This window comes from Natator depressus, chromosome 3 (genome assembly GCF_965152275.1).
Source record: "Natator depressus isolate rNatDep1 chromosome 3, rNatDep2.hap1, whole genome shotgun sequence".
NCBI lineage: Eukaryota > Metazoa > Chordata > Testudines > Cheloniidae > Natator > Natator depressus.
In genome coordinates this window covers 12,541,181-12,564,625 of record NC_134236.1, presented here as the reverse complement: position 1 = coordinate 12,564,625, position 23,445 = coordinate 12,541,181, and the positions used below count along the sequence as shown (strand labels likewise).

The following is a 23,445-nucleotide window of genomic DNA, read 5'->3' as shown; positions in this document are numbered from 1 at the left end:
TGTTCTTGGAAGTAGTAACAGAAGAGAGTCCACAATGGGCCTAACAGGCACAAAGGTCTGATTTCATCTCTGCAGGTAGGTGATGCCTCTCACAAGGGGGTTCTCCTACCCTGTGGAAGCTGTAAGGTACTTGTGGCCCCTAGTACTATACTGAGCACCTCCCATGTTCAGTGTTTGTCCTCACAACACCCCTCTAGAGTAGGGAGTTCCACTCTCCCCCTTTTACAGAGGGAGAGTGGAGGCCCACAGACTAGGGGCTAGCTTTGCCAAGGGGATTTAGACTGCAATACCTAACTCCTGCCTGCCCTGTGGAATTCAGTCTTGAATTAAGCAGCCAGGATTCCCCCACTAGTGCCTGGTCAGAGTTAAGTAAGCCAACTGGATTTATCCAAGCCAGTGTGCTGAGGTGGGGCAGGGCCTAACTAGCCTATAGGAAATGAGGCACTAGGCAGCAGGGACTGAAGGAGCTTTGAGCTGCCACCAGCAGGAATTTAGGGTTAGGCACCAGCTGATTGGGTGGTTGAACCCTCACTGTTGTTCAAGAGCCTGTAGTGCAGCATGGAACTGAAGTGAGAGACAACCCAGGCTCCTGTACTAAGCATTGCCTCCTCCTTCCATACCTCCAACACTTCTGGCATTAGATCTCATTCATCAGCAACTGGCACTAAGTCCCCTTAGCAGATACCTCTCTACATCTTTAAATACCTGACCTGGGGCAATCAGTGGGGAAGTGATTTATGACAGCTCAGGACTGAAGAAAGCAGCCCATCAGTGCACAACTTGTTTCACTAGCCCAGCAGCTGCCTCATGGTTTTAACATGCACAGTGAACAAACAGCCTCAGCTGTTAGCTTCTCAGTCAAGTTAGCTCAGCAGAATGTTGGAGGTGGCTCTAGTGTTTAACACATCCTGGCCATAAGACTTCCACATACTTCCTGCTTGAATTAGTCTTTCAGAAGAACATCCACTTGTTGATTTAAAAGTTGCCAGCAAGAGAGAATCCATCCCATCCTTAAGTAAGCTGTTTCAATGATTAATTACCCTCACTGTTAAACTCAGACCAGACTCAAGGCCTAATTTTATCTAGCTTCAGCTTCCAGCCATTGCATCTTGCTCTGCCTTGGTCTACTAGACTGAAGAACTCATTACAGATGTTCCCCTTATGCCTACTGATTAAGTCACTGCTTAACATTTTGTAACCTAACTTAGCTTAAGATCCCTGAGTCTACCACTATCAGGCATGTCTTTAATTTATTGTGCTGCTTTTGCTTTAAGTGTAGAAATGTTCACAGAGGAAGACTGATCTGTTATGCAAAGCTTTCCCATGTAGAGCAGCTTCTTCCCACCTGTCAAATAAGATTTCACAACATGATGTCATTAGCCAGCTGAATAATGGTACCTGAGGACTTCTAGGCAAAGAAATTTATTGTTAAGGGAAGCTGAGAACTGAAGCCCAGACCTCTCTACATAAAGAGCAAAACAATATTTGCATCAACATTTAATTAGGCTAAGTATGTACACAGATAACCAGGGAGTAGAGCTTGCCATGTAATAGTGCTGTAGTGGTCTTACACCCAACCCCAAGACATTTCCCAGCAGAGATCCCAACTCCTAAACGTCAAGTGACTAGACTAAGTCACCTTTCCCACCATAGGTGCACATCTACAACACCAGATGCTGCTGCTGTTTAAAAGCAGCCCCATGGAGCTTGCTTTGGGGAACAGAAGGTTTAACAGGGAGAGAGTTGCTTCCTGTAACAGCACTGATAATAGCTCCTCAGCCCTCTCCTCCAGGGCCATGCTCCACTAGATGTTCATGAAAAGCTGGGGAGTTGCTCACAGCAAGGACAGCACAGTAGTACACAATGTAACAGGGCAGGGGGGGCAAGCACCCATCCTCAAACATACTCACCTCTATTCAAAGACACTGCTTTAAAACATGAGCTGTGCTAGCTTAAAGACCAAGGTGGGGAAAGAGGGTTAGGAGTATTGCAGACACCCGTCCCCTCTGAACAGAACGTGAACACAGCTAACCCAACAGCTTTTAAGCAGACTTCCTGGTGCCAGCCCTCCTACTTTGACTTTTAAAGGCTCTTCCTATGATGACTGCAGATTTCAGAGCTGGTGGGAGAGTTTTCTTGAGTCCAGAGAGAAGTGTCTGTTTCCTTCATGAAGGTTGTTCTTCAAGACAGATCTATGAAGACTGCCACCTGCTGAAATCAGCAGGACAAGGCTACGTTCAGAGCTGCTGTCCCTGGAACTCCGCCCATAAAAGTCTTAAGCTGAAGCATTTCCATTCTTGTCTCCAGCACAGACACTGAGTTTTACAGGAGCTGGAAGCAATGGACAACTAGCAGATAACAATACTCACACTGTGGACTACTTCATCTGAACAGCCAGGTGTCGTCAAAACCAGCATTGTGTGCATCTTTATTGCTGACAGTCCCACAGGGAAGGCAGAGCAGGCTGTACCCCCGCACCCCCAAGAGGGCATGGGTGAAAGGAACACTGCTCGAGCCACAGAAAATAACAGTACGTGATTAGAGAGTCTTGTTTCCAAAGGGAGTTTGAATGCATGAGCAGCAGCTATGCAACCACCCTCCTTCCAGAGCCAATTAGTGACCAGTCCAAAGAGGTACCTGTGCTTCTCTAGGCCATACTGTCAGCCTGGGTGGAGCACAAAGACAGGAGAGGGACCAGGGGAGAAAGACTCCAACATTCCCCTTCTTCTCACCAGGTCAGGAAGGTCTGCTGACTCAAGACTTGGCTCCCCTGCAGCTCAGCTGGCAGCTTTTCCGTCTCCCACGCTCACTGCTACAGCTGTTCCCTTACTATTCCCTTACTACAGTGCAGGAAGGGGATCCTCACTGCATGGTTTGATGAAAACCATCCCCAAGGAAAGGATCAGGAGCTACCTTTTATATCCCAAGACACCCACTGGATGGCATGTTACTCACAAGCAGTACAGCTGTATCCTACCAGACTTAGCAGTCATTACCCACCTCTGAGCCCTCCAGCCTGCCCCCACACATCCCCCACCTTAACTTTTGCAGAGAAATAAGCTTTGCAGGTACTGCCATCTACTCAGCTTTCAGAAGACAGAGCTGCTTTCAGCCTCTGAGCTCTTTAAACTGTACAAAACAATCTCACCAGAAAGGTGCATCCAAGTTATCGCAATAGCTCTAATATTTAAGGCTAGTATCTCTTCACAATTCTTTAGTACAAGGATGGGGAGGCCCAGAACTTATGCACTCATCTCTGTCCTGTAAGATCCTCAGCTATTTAGAGAAACGGTCAGAAAACAGTCAGACGTTGCCCCAGTGAGTTGAAGATTTCATCCATCTGAGGGAATGGTGGCTTCCAAGAGAGCTGACTTGCTGGAAACATTCAGTTGCCGAGCAATGAAGGTACTGAGGTAAGAACACACCCAGGGCAGACGAGGGAGAACGCAAAGGCTCACATCATGCAACTTTTTACTGGAGGGAGGTGTCAAAATCACAAGTGACAGAGGCAATTAAAAAATATCCTGGCCAGAATTCAGGTAAAACAGTCTCCCACAAAGAGGAAAAGTGAGACGCAGCCAGTCTTACTTGTCACCTGTTCATCCAAACAGTGAAAACAGCCAAATCTGGCTGCAACACACAATACTGCAGGCCAACCAACACCTTCAGAGTTGCCTTTCCATTCACAGCTTTAAGGGTCCACACCAGTCTGGCATCCCGCAGGGCAGCAGATCCAACAGGGAAGAGACAAGAACCTGTTCCCAACCTTATCCATCCACTGACCTTCGCTCTCCCCACCAACCCTCAGTTCTCGCTGGCTTGTACATACTCCTCTGATGCCTTAGACATCGCACTCAGATACTGCCAGCTCAGCGCTGCCAGAAGCATGGCGCACGAGAGGTAGATGGGGGAGTAATGGTTACGGGATACCTCGACGCCATTGGGCAAACTCATTGTCCGGATTGAGACGATGATCTGCTGGGTCTTGTTAGAAGAAGGGTCTGTGCTTGGGACCTTCTGATAGATCTGGAGAGAGAAAAACCCATACAAGGTTAGGGAGTAACCCTGAAAACCACACCCCAATTCCTATGACAATATATGGCTTCTGTGGAGGAGGTGCTAGGCATATTCCAAAACAGGATAACACTCATGACCAGCATTTCACCCATCTTTTAAACCAACGGGGGATCGGAACCGCACTACCTTCTCTCCAGTCAGGGAAACTGGGAGCTAAGAGGGAATATTTTACCTGAGCACTGTGCTAACTGAACTGAGTTTAGAGGATACGCCCCCAGGGGTCAATCTGTCAGTTCAAGCCACATTAGCCAGAACTTAGTTTAATGTTTATTAATCCTGCTGTGATTTTGTTGTACTGGTGATTGTTAGGGCACCTACAGCCTTGTACAGGAGTCTATTACATAAATAGGGCCCTACCAATTTCACATGAAGAACATGTCATGGACTGTGAAATAAACCTTTCCCCATGAAAATCAGATTCCCCAAAATCTGCTAGTCCAGCCAGGCATGGGAGGGACAGAACTTGTCCTTCCCTTGCATGGCCATTATCAGGGGTAGATCAGACCCACTTCCACCAGCAGCGCAGAAGTGAGGGTGGTACACTTCCACCCCCTGCCGCTCCTGCCGGTGACCAGGATGCTCAGGGTCAGTGCTTCCCACCCCCTGCAACTCTTGCTGGGGCTCCAGGCATCTGAGCTCGGGGCTTCTGTCTCCCACAGCATGTGCCCAGGCTCCGGGGTTCTGTCATCACAGCGGCACCTGGGCTCAGGGCTTCCATGCCCTCGCAGCTCCTGCCTGGGCACCAAGGCATGGAGCTTCAGTCCCCTCGATTCCCGCTGACGCTCATGGCTTCAGCTACCCCCCCCCCCCCCCCCCACACACACACACACGGCTCCTGAAAAGGTTCGGGGCATCCTTTTTTCAAATGGCCCTGGGCACAGGCCCGTAGGCCTGTGCGTTAATCCACCACTGGCCATGATTAGTGGCTAGGAACCCCTGGCTGGGACACTCCCAGGAGCACTGGGGAGATCGGACCCACCTCCACAAGCCTCCTCCAGCTGCAGGAAGCCCAGCGACTGCTGCCTTCAGAGCCCAGCTCTGAAAGCAGCACAGAAGTGAGGGTGGCAATCCTGCAACCTCCCTCTTCCCTTCCCCCCACCCCCATCCAAAACAGCTTTGGGACCCCCTACAATCTCTTTTTGGGTCAGGACCCCCGCAGTTACAACACTGAAATTTCAAATGTAAACATCTGAAATCATGAAATTGACCAATTTTAAAACCCTCTGGCTGTGAAATTGACCAAAATGGACCATGAATTTGGTAAGGCCCTATATAGAATCTAAGTAAACAAAACATTAAAATGGTTTTTGCTTTGAAACCCTTGCTAGCTGCTCCAAATCCCAAAGATGACAGGACCTAAACATGTTGTCATAAGACATGTTATTCCCATGGTTAGGTCAGGTTAGGCTACGAGCTACGAGGAATGTGTACAGCCACTAAGAGCTGTCTGACTCAAGGATTTGGAACAGTATTTGCACCTTGCTAGCAAGGTCTATTAGACAGGTAACTGATTGACAGAACCAAGGTACTCCCTGGCATGGACTGACAATACTGTTCTTCAACAAGAGTCCTATCCACACAATGCAGGGAAAACATGATCGAAAGCTGTCAGCAGCAGCAGCCATAGACACGACCGTAGCTGACCCTGCCTGGAGGGGGGATGTGACACCACCCTAAGCAGCTTCTTCCAAGAATCACGTTTAAACAGAATTCTCAGTTTCAGCCTTCGTATGGAGGACGACAAAGGGTGAAATCTGGGCCCTGGAAGGGAGTTTTGCCCTGGACTGTAACTGAGGCAGGATTCTACCCCAAAGTCCCCAAATGTAAATACTAACAAAGGGATTGTTTAAAGAGATTTCCCAGCAGAGAAGGGGCTATTAAAAAACCCAGCTGATTTGGTCAGGCGTGTACCAGCCCTTCCTACACTCCCATTTCCATCCAGCAGGGGAAAGCCACAGAAAGCTTTATTCCAACCTATTCTCTATTGAGCTGCACAACAAAAGGTAACTCCAGGCACCGGAAAAGGCTGCTTGGCTTGTACAACAGACACTGTGGTTTTTCAGTCTAGATAAGTATGTGAGGACACCAGGGACATGGCATACAGCGATTGTGATCGGTTCATTCATACGCTGCACAGCCACATCAATGGCTTGGCAAGATTGGGGAGCTAGCCTATTTTTGTAACTCCTCCCTTAGCTTCCCTTTCACCATCTTCTGCCTACTCATTGATTCCATATAAAATCTGAAAATTATGAGTGAGGGCAGAGGTTTATACTGGCAGTTAGTCTGTCATCTCAGCTGTGGCTTTCACTTCTGCAACAGCTATAATTATATCCCCTGAAAACATAAGAGTGGCTTTTATAATAAATTGGGGAAGTGCTTACTTCTGGAGAATACACTTTGGACTATAAGGATTTACAGCATCAGAGAAGAAGAAAAAAGCCATGTTCCAGACTTTACTACTTCAAGCTTTTTCATACTGACGTCCTTGTTCCTAGAACATCTTCAACAATTTTAGCTAAAGCAAAATGGCAGTTGTTAAACTGCTGAATCAGGGGGATAGAGTGGAAACCCCAGCTTAGCCTTAAATAGCAGAACACTGAGGATTAAAGAGGGAACAGCTACATCTGAATATGAGTCTTTCAAAGCAAGATACCAAACCTACCTCTTCCACATACTGGTACATTATAGCCTTGACAGCTTGTATGTTTGTGGCATCCATCATTAAAGTGACAGCTTGTCCTTTCCGAATCTTCACCACCCCCCTAAACACCTGTTTGTTATTGTAACAGGCCGCCAGAGTGGCGATGGCCATCACCTGGGGAGAAATGACAAGCAGCATTTATTCTGTACTCACAGGCCCCACTGACGTTAGTGAGAATAGCATGTATATCTGAAAGTAGTCATTCCTCTGGGGAAAGACCCAATCTCTCAAGATGAGGCAACAACTCAAAATGTTTGGCGATCTCCATGTTGAATGTATTTAATATCGGAGAGAAAAAAAATAGGGCTAGTATTAAATACTGTGTCTGGACCGGAGAAGACATCCAGCCCCAAAGGGGTTAATGTGGGAGCGGGGGAAAGGCAATGAAAATATCTGGTTCAAACATCTGGAAACAATAACCTACCTGTGGAATAGCACAGAAGTTGAAGACACTTTGGTTTTTCAGTCTAGATAAGTAGGTGAGAACATCAGGGACATGGTGCAATGCATTTGTGATCAGTTCATTCATACACTGGACAGCCATGTCAATGTGCTCTGGCTTGGCGAGATCCGACAGCTTCTTGGCATACCTGCTCCAAACCTAGGAATGCCGACAGTAGACAGGAACACCACTCAGCAGTTAACACTTTTCAGACATTCATATTCATAAGGGGGCCCATATCGAACTGTCAAATACAAAGATCTTATTTTACTGCACCTAATTCTTGTAAACAGACAGAAGCAAGCCCCTTAACACACAGTTCACTCTGACCTACTATTCCATTCAGTCCCATTACAGCAACCCTTTTGATAAGGCACACTGGGAAAGAGAGAGACCAACTGCTAGAAGGAAGTCTTACCCAATGGTGAAGTTTTGGACAGACATGGATCCCATTCTCCTGAGAAGAACTGGACCCAGCCGGTAGCTCTAAAGTTAAGTGTCCCTGCCTCTGATTCAGAACAGCACTTACACACACTTTAAAGCATGAGTAACTGCACTGACCTCAGTGGGACTACTCACGTGCTTACAGTTACATGTGTGTGTAAATGCTTTGCTGGACTGGGGCTGGTGCAGCAGAGTCCCCATGTTATGAAGATGGTCTCTCAATCTGAGTTGGGCCAACTCTTCTTAGATTACAGGAACCCTGTCCCATCCTGCGAACAGGGCTGGTGCATGGAGCAGAGCAACTGCATCCAAGATTGTCTGGAGAAACCTCTGCTGTCACAGACACTCTGCTGAACAGATTTTATCCATGGGACAGGCATGCTGACAATTGACCTTTCAGCTATACCACTGTAAGATCTCTCTGACAGAAGAGTTTTGCCTAACTCCCTACAAACAGATTTGTGCAATTTCACTGGGGATGGACACACACACACACACCAGAAACCGACATCCAAAAAAGAACCAAAAAAAAAAGATAAATTCTGTGAAATGAGTCTCCTAACAAGTAGTCCTGACTAACTCAGTATCAAAGCAGAAACAGTATCTCCAGAGCTCATCAAAAAGGAATAGGAGTCTGCATCACCACTCTAACACTTCCTAATAAACCGTATCTAGCTGAAGTTGTCATCTGAAAAGTGCCGGTTTCCCTTTACCTCTCTGGGCCAGAATTCTCTTCCCTCCAGCTGGTCCTCCAGATAATCACGAATGATGTTGGTTTTCTGAAGAAAGAGGCCCATGGAATTTGCAAGCTCTGTGTCCTGTCCTACGACAGGGTCTTCTAGCTCTGATGCAGAGAACAGACGGGAAAGGCCAATCCCCACCAGCCCAGCAACATAGTGACAATACTGCAAGGTTTGGAAAGAACAAAATGAGTTGTGAAACGTCTCTCCCCTAGTCCATGTGGCTACATCAAAATTACTCCTGTAGGTTATTTAACGTGCCTATTTGTGTCTTTAGGGAGACTTTCGCAAGACAGTTCCCATGCAGTTCAACTTGCTGCATATCAAACCCATTTTGATGGATGTGTCAGTGGTATTTGGGTTTGGGCTTTGAATACAGAGCAACACTGAGCGAGGGCTCTCTGGCATGTGTCTTCATGCCAGTGCTCAACAGCCAACATCCACATACCAAAAATATGCTTCTACAGTGTGGATTCTACCACCGGACCATTGCTTCACCCAGGAAAAATGGCAAGTGTGTCATTCACAGCTGTTAATGGCACCAGGCTTCCATCACCCAGATGAAAGACCCAAATGAGAGCAGATGCTCATGTGGCCCATTTTATACAGTGCACGTTCTAGGAAAACCACCCAAAACCAGCATCAAGGCTTTATGGTGTGTACTTGCATTTCAATGAACAGCCTGGCAGCCAAAGCAGGGGACAGAGTACTTTGTGTTCTTAGTCAAGGAGTTAAGTGGGTAGGGAGTAAGATGGCCCACTTAAATTTCTGCACTACAGCTGTACTATGCTTTACCTATCAATAATGCACACAGCCACTGTCATCCACAAGGTCAGTGACAAAAATAGCTAATCAATGCCTTGGGAAATGTACGCAGGGATCTCATCGCTCAGATAAATCTTTACATTCACATGGAAGCACGCTGCCCACCAAACAGCAAGACTCAGAGTTAACACTTTGTCCTTTACTCATCTTGGGTACCTATGTATGGCCAGGATGAGCATTACAATAAGAAATTGTAATCAATCAATCAATCATCATGATGAAGCAGCAAATGAAGAATGCCAGACCTCCAGCAGGGGTTGTGCGCATTGCCCTGAGCATAGAATCATAGGACTGGAAGGGACCTTGAGAGGTCATCTAGTCCAGTCCCCTGCCCTCATGGCAGGACTAAGTATTATCTTGACGATTCCTCACAGGTGTTTGTCTAACCTGCTCTTAAAAACCTCCAATGATGGAGATTCCACAACGTCCCTTGGCAATTTATGCCAGTGCTTAACCACCCTGACAGTTAGGAAGTATTTCCTAATGTCCAATCTAAATCTCCCTTGCTGCAATTTAAGCCCATTGCTTCTTGTCCTAACCTCAGAGGTTAAGAACAACAATTTTTCTCCCTTCTCCTTGTAACAACCTTTTACGTACTGGAGAGGATGCGCTCTCAATGCTCGCTTACCTTATCCCACTCATGCTGGGTGTCAACCTTCTTTTCCAAGAACTCTGCCATTCCGGCTCCCATCTTGTGACAAATATCTGCAATCACATCTCGATACACCTCTGCCAGGTTTCTGAACTCCAAGGAGATCTACAGCAGAAACCACAAAGAAATATACATTGTGCCGAAAGTGGCATTTGTCAACAGACTAGGAATGGGAGGGGGAGGGGGGGAAGAAGGGAAGGGAAGGAGGGAAAGGTTATAGGCTACTGGGATCTAATCCTGCTCCCACTGAAGAGGCTGGCAAAATTCCCACTGGCTTCAATGGGAGCAGATTCAAGCCACTCAGCAGTAAACACAAATTCAGCATGTGCAGAAAGAAAAATTCCTGTGATCTCTGGCCACAGCTCAGATGCAGCATGTAATTTCTTGAAGGCGATACGGCCTTGGACAGCATCACTTGTGAGCTGGGGCATGAAGGAGTTACAAAACAAACGCTGTACACCAAGTGTAACTTTATGAAAGAGTTCCACCAAGTGAACAGCTGCTAGAATGATTTCCAGGGTTTTATTCCAGCTCTGTTCTCTATGGGCTCCCCAAGGCCCAGCTCTCCCAGACTTCAGCATGTGCAATATTTCACAGTTTAAAGGCCAGAAGGGACCATTATGATCCTCTAGGCCAGTGTCCTGTACAACACAGGCCAGACAATTCCAACCAGCGCTTCCTGCTGCCAGCGCAACCATTACTGGTTGAACTAGGACACCTGTTTTAGAGCCCAGTCTTGATTTAAAGGCTCCAAATGACGGAGAATCACTGTATCACTGGGCAATCTATCCTCACTGTTAATAATGTGCATCTTATTTCCAGTTTGAACTTTGGTGACATCCACTTCCAGCCACTTCATTTATTTCTTCCTTTGCTACGTTAAAGAGCACTCCAGCATCAGACCTCTTCTCCCTGTGTGAGTAATTATAGGCAGCCTCGTAGCATTCTCTTTAAGATAAATAAATTGAGAGATTAAAGGAGCTCAGAGGAACTCAACTGTGGACAGAAAGAACACTGGGCTGGGACAGAGGAAACCTGGACTCTATTCCCAACTCTGCCACTGGCCTGTTGGGTGACCTCAGCAAGTCACTTCCCTCCATGCCTCAGTTTCCCAGTCTGTAAAATGGGGATAATGATTCCGATCTCCTTTGTAAAGTGTTGTGAGATATACTAATGAACAGTGCCATGTAACTGTCTGAGACTGTTATTCAGCAGTTTCTGAGACCTTCTATATCAAAGTTGTATTGTAATATAGGTTGAACAGGAGTGGATATGTTAGAAGAGCAGGCCAGTTACATGAATGCAGCAAACAAAGATACTTCATGGAACAATGCAGCCCCCGTAAATACCACTTACGAGGACAGATCTTCTAAATTAACAAGTTGCTTGTATCCCAAGTGTACATATTAAACTCTTTTGTACTGTAGTAACATTTCTGAACACTGGAGCAATTCTCCGACAAGCAGCTATTAGCGTGGATGCCTTCTGGCCATTCACAGCAATCACTGGACTTCCCAAATATTCTTTTGGGCTGGGATTTCAGAGGGGATTTAGGTGCTCAAATCACACTGAAATTCAATGGGATTTGGGCACCGAACTACTCAAAGGCTCATATGAAAATCTGAGCCTTAATATCAAGTTACCATAAAATTAGCAACAACTCCCGCCACCTAAAAACATCACCTCCCTCCCACTCTGACTTTAATGGAAGTAGAATCCAACCTTCAATTAAAATTCAAAATATTTACAAATCCTATCAGTTACCTGAATATCTTCACAAACTGTACTGCTCCTGTTCTTGTGAGAATTACTATGCCACAGGTTAAGTGCACTCCTTGGAATGCTAACCTAAAATCTACTAGAGAACAGCCCCATTCAGTGAGTGAATCCCAGCCTAGTCCCCAGCGCTGGCTGCTTGCCAAATCCCAGCAGGGCTCTCAGCTGGAGCACTGAAATAATGCTGCATCTAGAGGGCAACTACTCCAGTGTGAAGTATGCATCTTGTTCCCATGCACACTCCCAGCTGGTGTTTGGGTGGGAGAGCAGGGAGAAGAGGAATTTTACACCAACAGAAATAAGAGGGAGGGAGGGTGGAGTTAACTAGACACCAATAAAATATAAAAGTTAGTTTATTAAATTGCATTTCAGTTATGCACAAAGCTTTTTGTTAAATTACTGGTAAATAGCTCAGGAACCTTGTGCTACAGCTCTATTTATACGGCCCTTTCACCACCCGGCATCTGAATGCCTCAGCAGCATACAGTGCAATGGAAGTGTAAATGTGTGCTGTTGCAAATCAGTTTAAAGTTGTGATTACTTTCATATTAAGAGACCTTGGGTGAAAATTTCAAAAGCACCAAAGTGACTTGGCATCTAAATAATCTACTCTTTGTCTGGTTTTTGCATTTCTTGACTTTGCAGTTTTCATGAGGCTTAGTGTTGAATACAACACAGCTTTTTGCATTTCATTCCCTAGGTTTGGTTTTATGACGACGCTGGTCAGGCATATCATCAGAATTATAAACTCGTCCTTAAAAAGAAAAAGCAAGCGGTAGAAGCTGACAATGGAATATTAAACTATGGAGAATATAAACAAAGTTTGTAAGAGCTGCTGCCCTGTTCCTTTACTTTTAATGTATTCTGCATGATGCTAAGTCAAAAAAATTTTCAGCTACTGTTTCTGCAATAGATCTGTTTACTAGTTAATACAGTAGAGCGGACCTCTTGCTGTCAGCCATAAATAGTAACATAGTGAAACATTCTGGGGCTAACATTTTCCCGTCTGTGCTTACACACTTTAGACTGAAATGATTAGTAGGTTCAACTGCTGGCTCAGCAAGGACTGGGGCCCTCATCAATTCTGAGGCCTGGGGGGGGGGACCACTATGATCATCTCATCTGACCTCCCGTGTAGCACAGGCCCAAGGATTTCACTCAGGAATTCCACATCGAGCCCAGTAACTCTTGGTTGAACAAGATCATAAGACATCCTGTCTCGATGTAGAGACTTCAAGTAACAGAGTCCACCACATCCCGGGTTAATTTGTTCCAAAGGTTAATTTCCCCCACTGTTAGAAGTATGCATCTTATTTCCAGTCTACATTTGTCTAGCTTTTCCTTTTAGTCATTGGTTCTTTTTATGCCTTTGTTTGCTAGACTGCCCTCCACACTATCAGGTATCTTCTCTCTCTACAGGTACTTACTGACTGTGATCAAGTCACCGCTCAACCTTCTCTTTGATAACGAGGTCATTCTATTTAGCTTAAGCCCCTTGTAAGAAAGGAACAGATTCTCCAAAGACACCACCCACATTACTCCCTCCATTAACTGACCAACTTGCTCTCTGACCTCCTGCCATCATCCCCCTTTCCTCCAGTGGGCAGGACCTATCAATCCCAGGACACACCTGAACTCTTCTGACATGGAAAACAAGAGTTTGCAAGTCTGCCATTCCGCTCTGTGAAGCTGATCTGTTTTTTCAAAACCCGAGGGAACATATAATATTTAGAGCCAAGTTTTCCGAGGGTGGTGCCTCATTTGCATACATGCAAAGTTTATCAACATTCAGTGTTCCCAATTGTGCATGCAATCTCATACGCAAGTGAGTAGCCCTCTGAACACCTAGTAGGGCATAGAATTTCAGTGAAACATACACAAATGCAGGTGAGTGAATGCGTAAGATCTTAGGCCTCTGTTCTTTAAAATGCAGCCCTCAATGTCAAAACTGAGAAGTGCCTGAAATTCTGGGACAGTTTAGATTACAAATGAGTTGGTTTTCCACATCCCTTTCTCATCTATTGAGCAATACAGACTAACAGCAAACCCAGTGACATGTCAACAGCCACCACCAACGTACAACCAGAGTTAAGAACCATCAAACCAGGTGTTTTGGCATAGATGGCAAAAGCCATTTATATCAGTACTGATCAGGAGAGCATCACAGTGTATCATACACAATGATAATACTGTTCATGAAATATCCTACTTTATAAAGACAGGTTTCCATGTTTTGAGCTCTGCCAGTAAGACCAGTAATGGAAATTCGATTATGAGTTCCACATCCGCTGTTACTGCTAATGATAAAAAATTTGAGACTGGGATATTAAACCTTTTGCTTTGAGACTTGAATCAATCTCGAGCTGTTAAAGATCATGTTGGGTTGCCTCCTGGGCACAGATTATCCCACATCTGCTTAATGCAACGTTCCTGCACATTCCTCTGAAACAGATTCATAGATTATAATGCCAAAAGGGACCACTGTGATCATCTAGTCTGACCTGCATAACGCTGGCCGTTGGATTTCCCTGAACAGCTTCCTGTTTGAACCAGAGCAGATCTTTCAGAAAAACATCCAACCTAGATTTAAGAACTGCCAGTGATGGAGAATCCACCACTACCTTTGGTTAAATTGGTTCCAATTAACCTCACTATTAAAAATGTACACCTTATTTCTAGTCTGACTTTGTCTAGCTTTGACCTCCAGCCATTGGATCTTGTTATACCGCTACCTGTTAGGTTGACAAGTCCATTAACAAAGTTTTATTCCCCAAGCAGGTACTTATAGGCTGTAATCAAATTACCCTTTTGCTTTCTCTCTGTTAAGATGGATATAGACTGAGCTTCTTGAGTCTATTACTATAAGGTATGTTTTCCAGTCCTTTAATCATTATCATGGCTCTTCTCTGCACCCTCTCCAATTTAGCAACATCCTTCTTGAATTGTAGGCACCAGAACTGGACACAGTATATCAGGAGTGGTCGCACCAGTGCCAAATATAGCATCTGGTACTGGCCACTGTTGAAGTCAGGTTACCAGGTGAACTTTGGGTCTGATCCAGTCTAACAATTCTATGTATCAAGATGCAAAAAGGTTTAAAGTGGATATCTATATTATCAGCACATTATATTTCATAGATTGAAACAAGAAATCTAATGGCTCACCGTTGTGAAGTCCTCAAGCACCTGCTTGTCCTTCTCCTTGCTCTCCATGTATCTCCAGTCCGGCTGATACAGATAGGAGTGGAAGTCATGCAACATTGGGACCTTGGTTTCTAATTTGATGGTCATATCATCTTCTACTGTGTCCAGAGCTCGGAGAACCAGATAGAATATGCACACAGCATGACTACGGAGGGAAGGAAGGATTTCCTATCAAGCAGGACTCCTTATGACACAGGCGAGTAGTTAAAAATAATCATGTGGCTTTTGTGAGAGACATTTGAAAATTAAACAAAGGTCTTTCCAATTCTGCACCCTGGAAAGTATTTCTAGTTCTGCATACAAATCAGAGATAAGCTCAAGCCATAAAATTCACGTCAATATTTCAAATACCCCCAGCATTTGGGCATGTCAGAACCAGGGCTCTGATTGAGGCCCAGGGCTCTGATTCAGGCCCAAATCTACCAGAAGGACATTTACAACTAAAAAAAATCATGAGGCAAAATGTAATTTCATACCATAATCTGTCTTTGTAGTAGCTATCCTAGTCCCAGTGGTCATCATTAAAAAGTGGATACCTTTTTAATCAATTTAGTGGCAACCACTGAAGATACAATTCAAACATATTTAGATGCTATATGTGCCTAGACGGAGAATCAAGAAAGGACCTGCTACAGATGCTGGAAATTCCTTGGCCCCCCGATACGCCTGAGCTAGGCATTCAGATGCCAGAAATGAAGGACAGTCCAGTATCTAGAGCGCCAGCCTGGACCATGGGAGACCTGGGTTCAATTCTCTGATCTGCCACAGGCTTCCTGCGTGACCTTGGGCCAGTTACTTAGGGAGCTGAAGCACAGAGAGACTACTAAATGGGGATGACAGCACTGTCCTACCTCACACAGGAGTTTTAAGGATAACTACGCTGAAGGTCGTGAGCTGCTCAGATACAACAGTAAGGGAGGCCATGTAAGTACCTTTGATACCCACACATCATGTGAGTATTTTCATGTGACTGAGGCTGATCATTCCACTGCAAATCTATCGTTTGCCTCAGCACTAATCACAAAGGAAAGTGCCTTGAATCTTTACACTGCGGTTTTTATGTGCTTACAAGTGGAATCTTAGCGCTATCAGGCAGACAACTAAGTGACCTGCAATGTGCAACCATTTCTTTAGACACCAGAGTAGTTCCTCCTTCAAACCAAGTTGTTGTTGTTTTGGGGGTGGGGAGAGGGCCTTTTGCTTTTTGCTGGGGTGGTGGAGATGAAAAGCAGAGCTGTTTTTTAAAAACTCATTAGTAAAGGTACTGTATCATTAACAGACTAATGTAATACTGATCCAAAGTGCCAAGAGCAGCACAATCCATTGTGTACTGAGAGATCCAAATTTGCAACAAGTCTTGGGAGGGCTTGCTGTACTGAGAGATCCAAATTTGCAACAAGTCTTGGGAGGGCTTGCCAGAATAGTGGTAAAAGTTACTAAAACCCAGCAGCCACTAGGACCCAGGGGAAATAAGACTTTGTGAGGGGAAGGATAAACTCTTTTCTCTGTTCCCTTCTCTTCCAGCTGTCCCTCTGCTGCAGCAGCTTCTCTTTCCTCCCACTGTGTAGTAACCAAGTATTAGGATCAAAACAAGGAATCATGGATGATCTGCGGGGCTCAAGCAGAAAAAGTCTGAAAAGACTGGAATAGTAGACTGATCCTGGGGCCAGGATCTATGCATTCAAGGGGCCATATTCCCAGTGTGTTTTTAAGCACTGGAATCTATAAGAGTTCTGCGAAAAATGGATGATGCAATACAGCTCCTGAATTTGAATCCTGTCTCTGCTCTGGCTTGCTGTGTGGTTTTGGTCAAGAAATCATCTCTCTGCTATGCTCAAAACTTGTGCCTTCAGTGGAAGTTTTGGGAGCGAGGAATGCAGGTTCCAGCCCTACAATTATAAAAAATCCGTATCTGTAAAGTTAGGATAATAACTACTTCAAAAGAGTTATTGCAAAGGCAAATTAGGTAGTGTGCGTCTAACACTTTGGCAATGTTTAAATGCTAATAAATACAAAACAGCATAGATGAGCTAGGACAACAATGAGCAATGAAAGATTATATGGTAATGGGAAAGTGAGTGGATCATTTAGCTGTTCACTACTACACTTAACCTTGGGTTTGTTTTATTAAAGGAGAATTATTTTTTTTTGTAAATAAATTATAATTAAGGCTACGTTTTAGTCACGGGTATTTTTAGTAAAAGTCATGGACAGGTCACGGGCAGTAAACAACAATTCATGGCCCATGACCTGTCCATGACTTTTACTATATACCCCTGACTAAAACTTGGGTGCTCAGGGGGCAGAAGGGGGTGCCGCAAGTGCTCTGACAGGGGAGGGAGGAAGGGGGCAGCACGTGGCCTGAGACCCCGCCGGTGCTGGGGGAGCTGGTGGGGCTGGCAGGCTCCCTACCCGGCTCTGCGCGGTTCCCAGAAGCAGCCAGCATGTCCCTGAGGCCCCTAGGTGGAGGTGTGACCAGATGGGCTCCGAGCGTTGCCCCCACGCCAAGCGCCCACTCCACAGCTCCCATTGGCTGGGAACCATGGCCAATGGGAGCGGCAAGGGCGATGCCTATAGGTGGAGGGAGCGCACAGAGCCCCCTAGCCATGCTTCTGCCTAGGAAGGGACATGTCACTGCTTCCAGGGAGCCCCCCTCCCCAAAGTAAGCACCGCCCAGAGCCCTCGCCTCCTCCCACACCCAAACTCGTGCTGCTGCTGGGGTGGGAGGAGCGCTGTGGCTCAACGCTGTCCCAGCAGCAGTCAGTGCGGTCTGGCCCAGGGGCTGCCCGAGCTGCTAAGGAAGCCGCTGGGCCAGCCACACTGGCCGCTGCAGAAGTCACGGAGGTCCCAGAAAGTCACAGAACCCATGAACCTATGCCACCTCTGTAAAACAGGAGCAATACATCCTTGCCTCACAGGGGCACTGTACTGTGCTTAGTTAGGGATTACAGGGATGAGGGACAACACAGACATACCAAGGCAGAACCTGGGATGAAAAGTACTGAACATAATGGGTACATTTTACTAGTGTACTTTGTACACTGTTTTGGGGATCCAATTAAATAAATGCTACATATTAAAATACATGGACACCTGTGTAAACATAAGCCTTGTCTGTATCCATCTGTTGCTTCTTGTCCTACACTTAGACTGTAAACTCTTTGGGGCAGGGACAATCTTTTTCTTCCATGTTTGTACAGCACCTAGAACATGGGGTCATGGTCCATGACTAGGGCTCCTTGGTGATATGGTAATACAAATAATAACTAATCTGCACTCAAAATCATAGACAAAGCCTGTTAACATAAACATATCTTGTGTCACCAACAACACCAGCAGTATCTCTTACATAGGATGTTCTATTGATATTTGTAAAGTGCTCCACGATGATTACGTGAAAGGCACTAGAGAAATGCAGGAGATTTTTACACTAAATTAGTATGTTTTCAAACAGCTCTGGTGAGGTGGAAGGTGCTGAATACGAATGCATGACTGAGAGGCAGACCCCAACCCACCTCGCACTCTGAAGAAGTTCCGATAAGAATCGGACTCCACAGCCAGGCCTCATCCCCCATGATCATATCAAAATCCAGAGCCTGAATCACGATGGGTAACAAGCGCTGAGGTATAGATCTCAGACAACCCCCTGCTACCAGCAGACTGTGAGAACAAGCACGTACCTTGCCTATGGCCAGTAACACATGGGCGGTCTACGGGCTGATGTTTAACCCTCTCCGGACCACAGCGGCCAGGGGATCGTGCTGGGCTCCTGCTCCGTGGATAACCCTCTGCCGGCCAGGGAGCTAGCGGCTCATGCAGCAGGGCTGCATGGACACGAGTTCGGGCCCGGCCAGCACATTGCACCAGGGATCTGCTCCCCTGTGCAGGGCTGGCTCCGGCACGAGGTCGCCCCGGTGACCCTCTCCTAGCCCGGCCAGTGTGTGGCGGGCTCCCGCTGCAGGGACACGGGCTAATTAGCCCCTGCGAGCCCACAGCCCCCCCACCCCCCGGCGGGCACTCACCGCAGCTCCCCGTCCAGGGCCTGGATGACGGCGGCGAAGCTCCGGCTGGTCTGGTTCAGGTACCGGTAGCAGGTCTTGAGGCCGTCGCTGAGCACGTCCTGCGGGCAGAGCAGAGGGGACACGGGCTGCTGGAAGCGGGGCGAGGCCGGGCAGGCCCCCGGCGGGGAGCCCTGGTGCAGGAGCCGGCTGCCCCCGCGGCGCCGGCCCCCCGGCCGGGACAGCGGCGAGGACGAGCAGCGCTGGCCGCCGCCGCCGCCGGGGCAGCGCGGGGGAGACAGCGCCAGGGTCCGCTTGAAGAGGGCCACGGCCTTGGTGCTGGCGGCCATGGGGCCGGGCCGCCGCCCAGCCGGAGCCCGTGGCCGCGACGGGGCCAAGCAGAACCAGGAGCGCGGGACTCGCTAGGCCACGCAGGCGGCGGCCAACACACCCACTGCGGCCGGCCCGGGAGCCCCGCCCCGCGCCCCCGCCCGGGTGTGGGTACGGGGGGGGGGAACCGCCCCGTTAACCCCGCACGGCCCGGAGAGACCGAGACCCCCCTCCCCCGACCCCCCGTTAACCCCGCGCGGCCCGGAGAGACCGAGACCCCCCCTCCCCCCCCGTTAACCCCTCGAGTCCCGGAGAGACCGAGACCCCCTCCCCCCGTTAACCCCTCGAGTCCCGGAGAGACCGAGACCCCCTCCCCCCGTTAACCCCGCGCGGCCCGGAGAGACCGAGACCCCCCCCTCCCCCGTTAACCCCTCGAGTCCCGGAGAGACCGAGACCCCCCCTCCCCCCCCCGTTAACCCCTCGAGTCCCGGAGAGACCGAGACTCCCTCCCCCCGTTAACCCCGCGCGGCCCGGAGAGACCGAGACCCCCTCCCCCCGTTAGCCGAGCGCGCCCCGGAGAGACCGACACCCCCCCCGCCCCCCATTAACCCTGCGCGGCCCAGAGAGACCGAGACCCCCTCCCCCCGTTAGCCGAGCGCCCCCCATTAACCCCGCGCGGCCCAGAGAGACCGAGACCCCCTCCCCCCGTTAGCCGAGCGCGCCCCGGAGAGACCGACACCCCCCCGCGCCCCCCATTAACCCCGCGCGGCCCAGAGAGACCGAGACCCCCTCCCCCCGTTAGCCGAGCGCGCCCCGGAGAGACCGAGACCCCCCCGCCCCGAGCGCCCTGCAGAGACCCAGCCACCCCCGTGCTCCGGGCCTCGGAGAGCCCCTCCGGCCCGCCCTAGCGCACCTCTTCCGTATTCACCGGGAGAGAGCCGCCCTCTGCCCCTTCCTCGCCGCAGCTGGGAGCCACCCTCCTTCTCGTTAACCCTGCGTGCCCTGGAGAGCCCCGGGCCCCCCACAACACTGGGGAGAACTCCCCCTAAGAGACAAGGGCTCAGGCACGAACAACCAAACTGCTCTGTGACAGGTTTCAGAGTAGCAGCCGTGTTAGTCTGTACCCTTAAAAGAACAGGAGGACTTGTGGCACCTTAGAGGCTAACCAATTTATTAAGAGCATAAGCTTTCCTGAGCTACAGCTGCTCTAGGTACCCGCCGACACCCCCACCATCCTTAGCATTTAAACAAAAACCGGTTTCCAGCGGCTCCTCTGTTAATCCTATAGACTAGCTCCTCCCACGTCCCTTCATAGTCTCCTGCAACCTCAACACCGCTGTTAAATGCAATAGCACCTGCTCTGTGCTCTACTGCCAGTAAAGGCTTCATGAAATAGAAGCATAAATAGCTAACAAAGGAATGCAGTCACCTTGAAATCTAGCTGATTTTTTTTTAAGTTAAAGTTAATTTCAAGTACTAGACTTCCCTGGGGTCTGCTTATTTTTTAGTTTCACAATCACATTTTCATTCCTTTCCCCACATTTTCCAGTACCCTAATCTTATGTGGAAAGCCACCCACTAAGGGGAAATGCTGAAACTGACTACACATAAGTGTTGTCCTACCCAAAGAGTAAAACTAAGAGGAGGGAACAAAAAACAATAAATCGTTTTCCTCTTTAATCTGTTACTGTAATCTTTATCATTTATAACAAAAGTAGGTAAAATTACTGAGATTGCAAGCAGGGACCAGTGTTTTGTCTTGTGTCTGTACACTGCCTAGCACAATGGGGCCCTGGTTCCATGACTGGGGAATCCTAGCTGCTATGGCAATACAAATAGTTAATAGTGAAATATTTTCAGACCGATTCATGATGTTTTAGGATAATGGTGCCAGTTTAATATATTTTACTTAACCAGTAATGAATTTTACAATACAGAATGTTTCTGAGCAAATGTAGGCCTTTATATACTGAATTCTCTGTGTCCCCACATAATTTAGACAGGCCATTCACTGTCTCATCTCAGCATTATCTCCCCTAGATTTAACTGGATGAAGACTTGAGGCTTGTTTGGAAAGAGCGGGAACATTTTTCAAGATATTTTTCCTAAGGTGAAGGACTCACCTCAAATTAATTTCTCATAGGAAGTGGTATACATGTGAAGATAATTGCTTAATTAAAATTAGTACTTATAGTCTTACCACCCTTCTGAAGAGTAACTGCTACCAGTCACCAATTTGGGAACACAAAATAAGGTCTTGATCCTGCTAGCTGGTCAGCACAGCTGGCCACAAGCACAGAGATCTACCTGCAACCAGCCCCATTGACCCACACTGATCATACCCACACCAGTGAGTTTGACATTTCCACAATCAATGTCTTAAGCTTAACTGGTTCTGCAAGTCACTCTGCCCAGGCAGATGCCTGCATCCATACAGGGTGACGGGCAGTATCAGGATCTTAAGTAAAACTAGTTTCAAGAATAACTATGAGATTAATACAGCATTGAATTCTGTATTCTTTAGGACCAGTTCTGTTCAGTAGTGACCAAGGACCTAATCCTGTTCCCACTGAAGTCAATGGAGTTTTGCCACTGAATTTTATAGGCGCAGGATTGGACTTCAGTGGCTGTTACCCTCTGACGGTTATTCATGGCCTATGTGAAACTACTAACTGAAAGATGAATTGATGAACCTCATGTCCATCCACCCATTTTCTTTCATTGATCCTGAGTCCTACACTCTGACCTTAATGAAGACTTTGTGCCACAGGCTTCAGTTCGGAGCCTTGTCTTGGCCAATAGTCGGGTGTCAAGATCCTTTCCATTTAGTTGATAATATTCTATAGACTTTTACTGGCCAAGACACATCATCAGGCAACCAGGGAAATCAAAAAGGAAACAGGACCAAGCTTTCAGAATAAGGAAGGGGGCATACTATAAAAACCCACAGGGTTTTGGCCAGAAAGGGAGTTAATTATGAAACAGTGCCTGATTCTCGCTATTTGACTGACATCCTAAGCCGCCCCCCCTGCAAAAAGACTAGGTGGCTACTGACATCAGTGAGGCTCTGCACATGGGCGCATTTGTGCATGCCAGAGACGGCACAATTCGGATTTTTCCAAAATTGCGCTGCAGAAGATCAGTGCTTGAGATGAATGCACAGAACAGGCTGCTTTCCAGGAGACATGACTGATCTTTCAATTAATCCCGATTTGTGGTTAACCAGAGCTCAGATAATCACGCGCAGAATTGGGTTTTAAACGTTGGGGTTACAGCCCCAGGCGTACCACGAGCCCTGTGGGCAGCACCCTGTACCCACAGAGAGCCCCCCCCCCGATTTCAGCGGGGCAGGATCGAGGCCCAGGTGGGTTATTAGGTGGCCCGGCAGGCGTCTGGGAAGCGAGTGGCCCAGCGAGCCCGTACGACACAGAGAGAGAGGCTGGGGAGAGGCGCTGGCTGGGCGAGACTCGGGCCAGCAGAGAGACGAGACCCCCCCGGGGCCGGCACCCCCGCCCCGCGCCCTGCTCACCTGGTCCAGTGGGGGCATCACCGCCGCGCCGCCGCCCATCTTAAAGCGCAGCAGGTTGTAGAGCTCCCGGGGGCGGCCCAGCCACTTCCCCACCCGCTCCATGGGCAGCCGCGCGCACCGGGACTGGGCGTCCTCGCGCACTGGAGAGCTCCCCCCGCCCGCTCTGCCCAGCAACCGGCCCCTCCGCGGCCGCCCGGCCGCAGCATCTTCCCTTGCGCCGCGGGAAGAGACGCGGCCCCGCCCCCGCCCGCTGACGCCGGCCAATCCGCGTGCGGCGCTCGTGGCTCCGCGGGTGGACGGGGCGCTCATTGGTCGCCCCTTTCTCGCACCAGAAGGACGCTGGCCAACAGGCCGGCTCCGGGGCTGGTGTGACGGATGTCGAATTGTTCTGATTGGCTGAGAGGGGAGGGTACCGCCCACCCATCCCTCGCGAGGGGAACAGGCGAGGAGCAGGCGCCGGGTTTCTTAAAGGGGCCGCGGCTCATTCCGCAGACCGGGAGGCTGCGGTGTGGCGGCCTTACCGGGGTCGTCCGACAGCCCGAGCGAAAGCCACCCCAGGGGCAGCGCGTCCTGCCCCCGCCCTGCCCGACATAGGCCCACCCCCGTCCCCTGCCAGACACCCCCCCCCCCCCCCGATCCAGCCCCTATGGACCAGCTGCTTGGATTACCCACCCCCAGCCCAGCTGCTGCCAGCTGTGACGGTCCCTGGGCCTGGCACCGCCACT

General features: G+C 48.5%; 1 protein-coding gene across 2 annotated transcripts; it reads right to left on the bottom strand.

Moving 5' to 3' along the window:
• Window positions 1–3,330: 3,330 nt before the first annotated feature.
• On the bottom strand, window positions 3,331–22,951 carry LOC141984396 (squalene synthase-like). Of its 2 annotated transcripts, XM_074947434.1 has the most exons (8): window positions 22,721–22,951; window positions 18,886–18,983; window positions 14,825–15,008; window positions 9,861–9,989; window positions 8,381–8,572; window positions 7,206–7,382; window positions 6,743–6,895; window positions 3,331–4,026 (listed from the first exon to the last, which is right to left on the bottom strand). In XM_074947434.1, exons 1-8 carry the CDS (start codon window positions 22,820–22,822, stop codon window positions 3,805–3,807), a joined length of 1,257 nt encoding a protein of 418 aa, XP_074803535.1. In that variant the 5' UTR covers window positions 22,823–22,951; the 3' UTR covers window positions 3,331–3,804. The 2 variants fall into 2 exon arrangements, with proteins under 2 accessions (XP_074803535.1, XP_074803534.1); XM_074947433.1 differs by lacking the exon at window positions 22,721–22,951 and having other exon boundaries at window positions 18,886–19,211.
• Window positions 22,952–23,445: the final 494 nt, after the last annotated feature.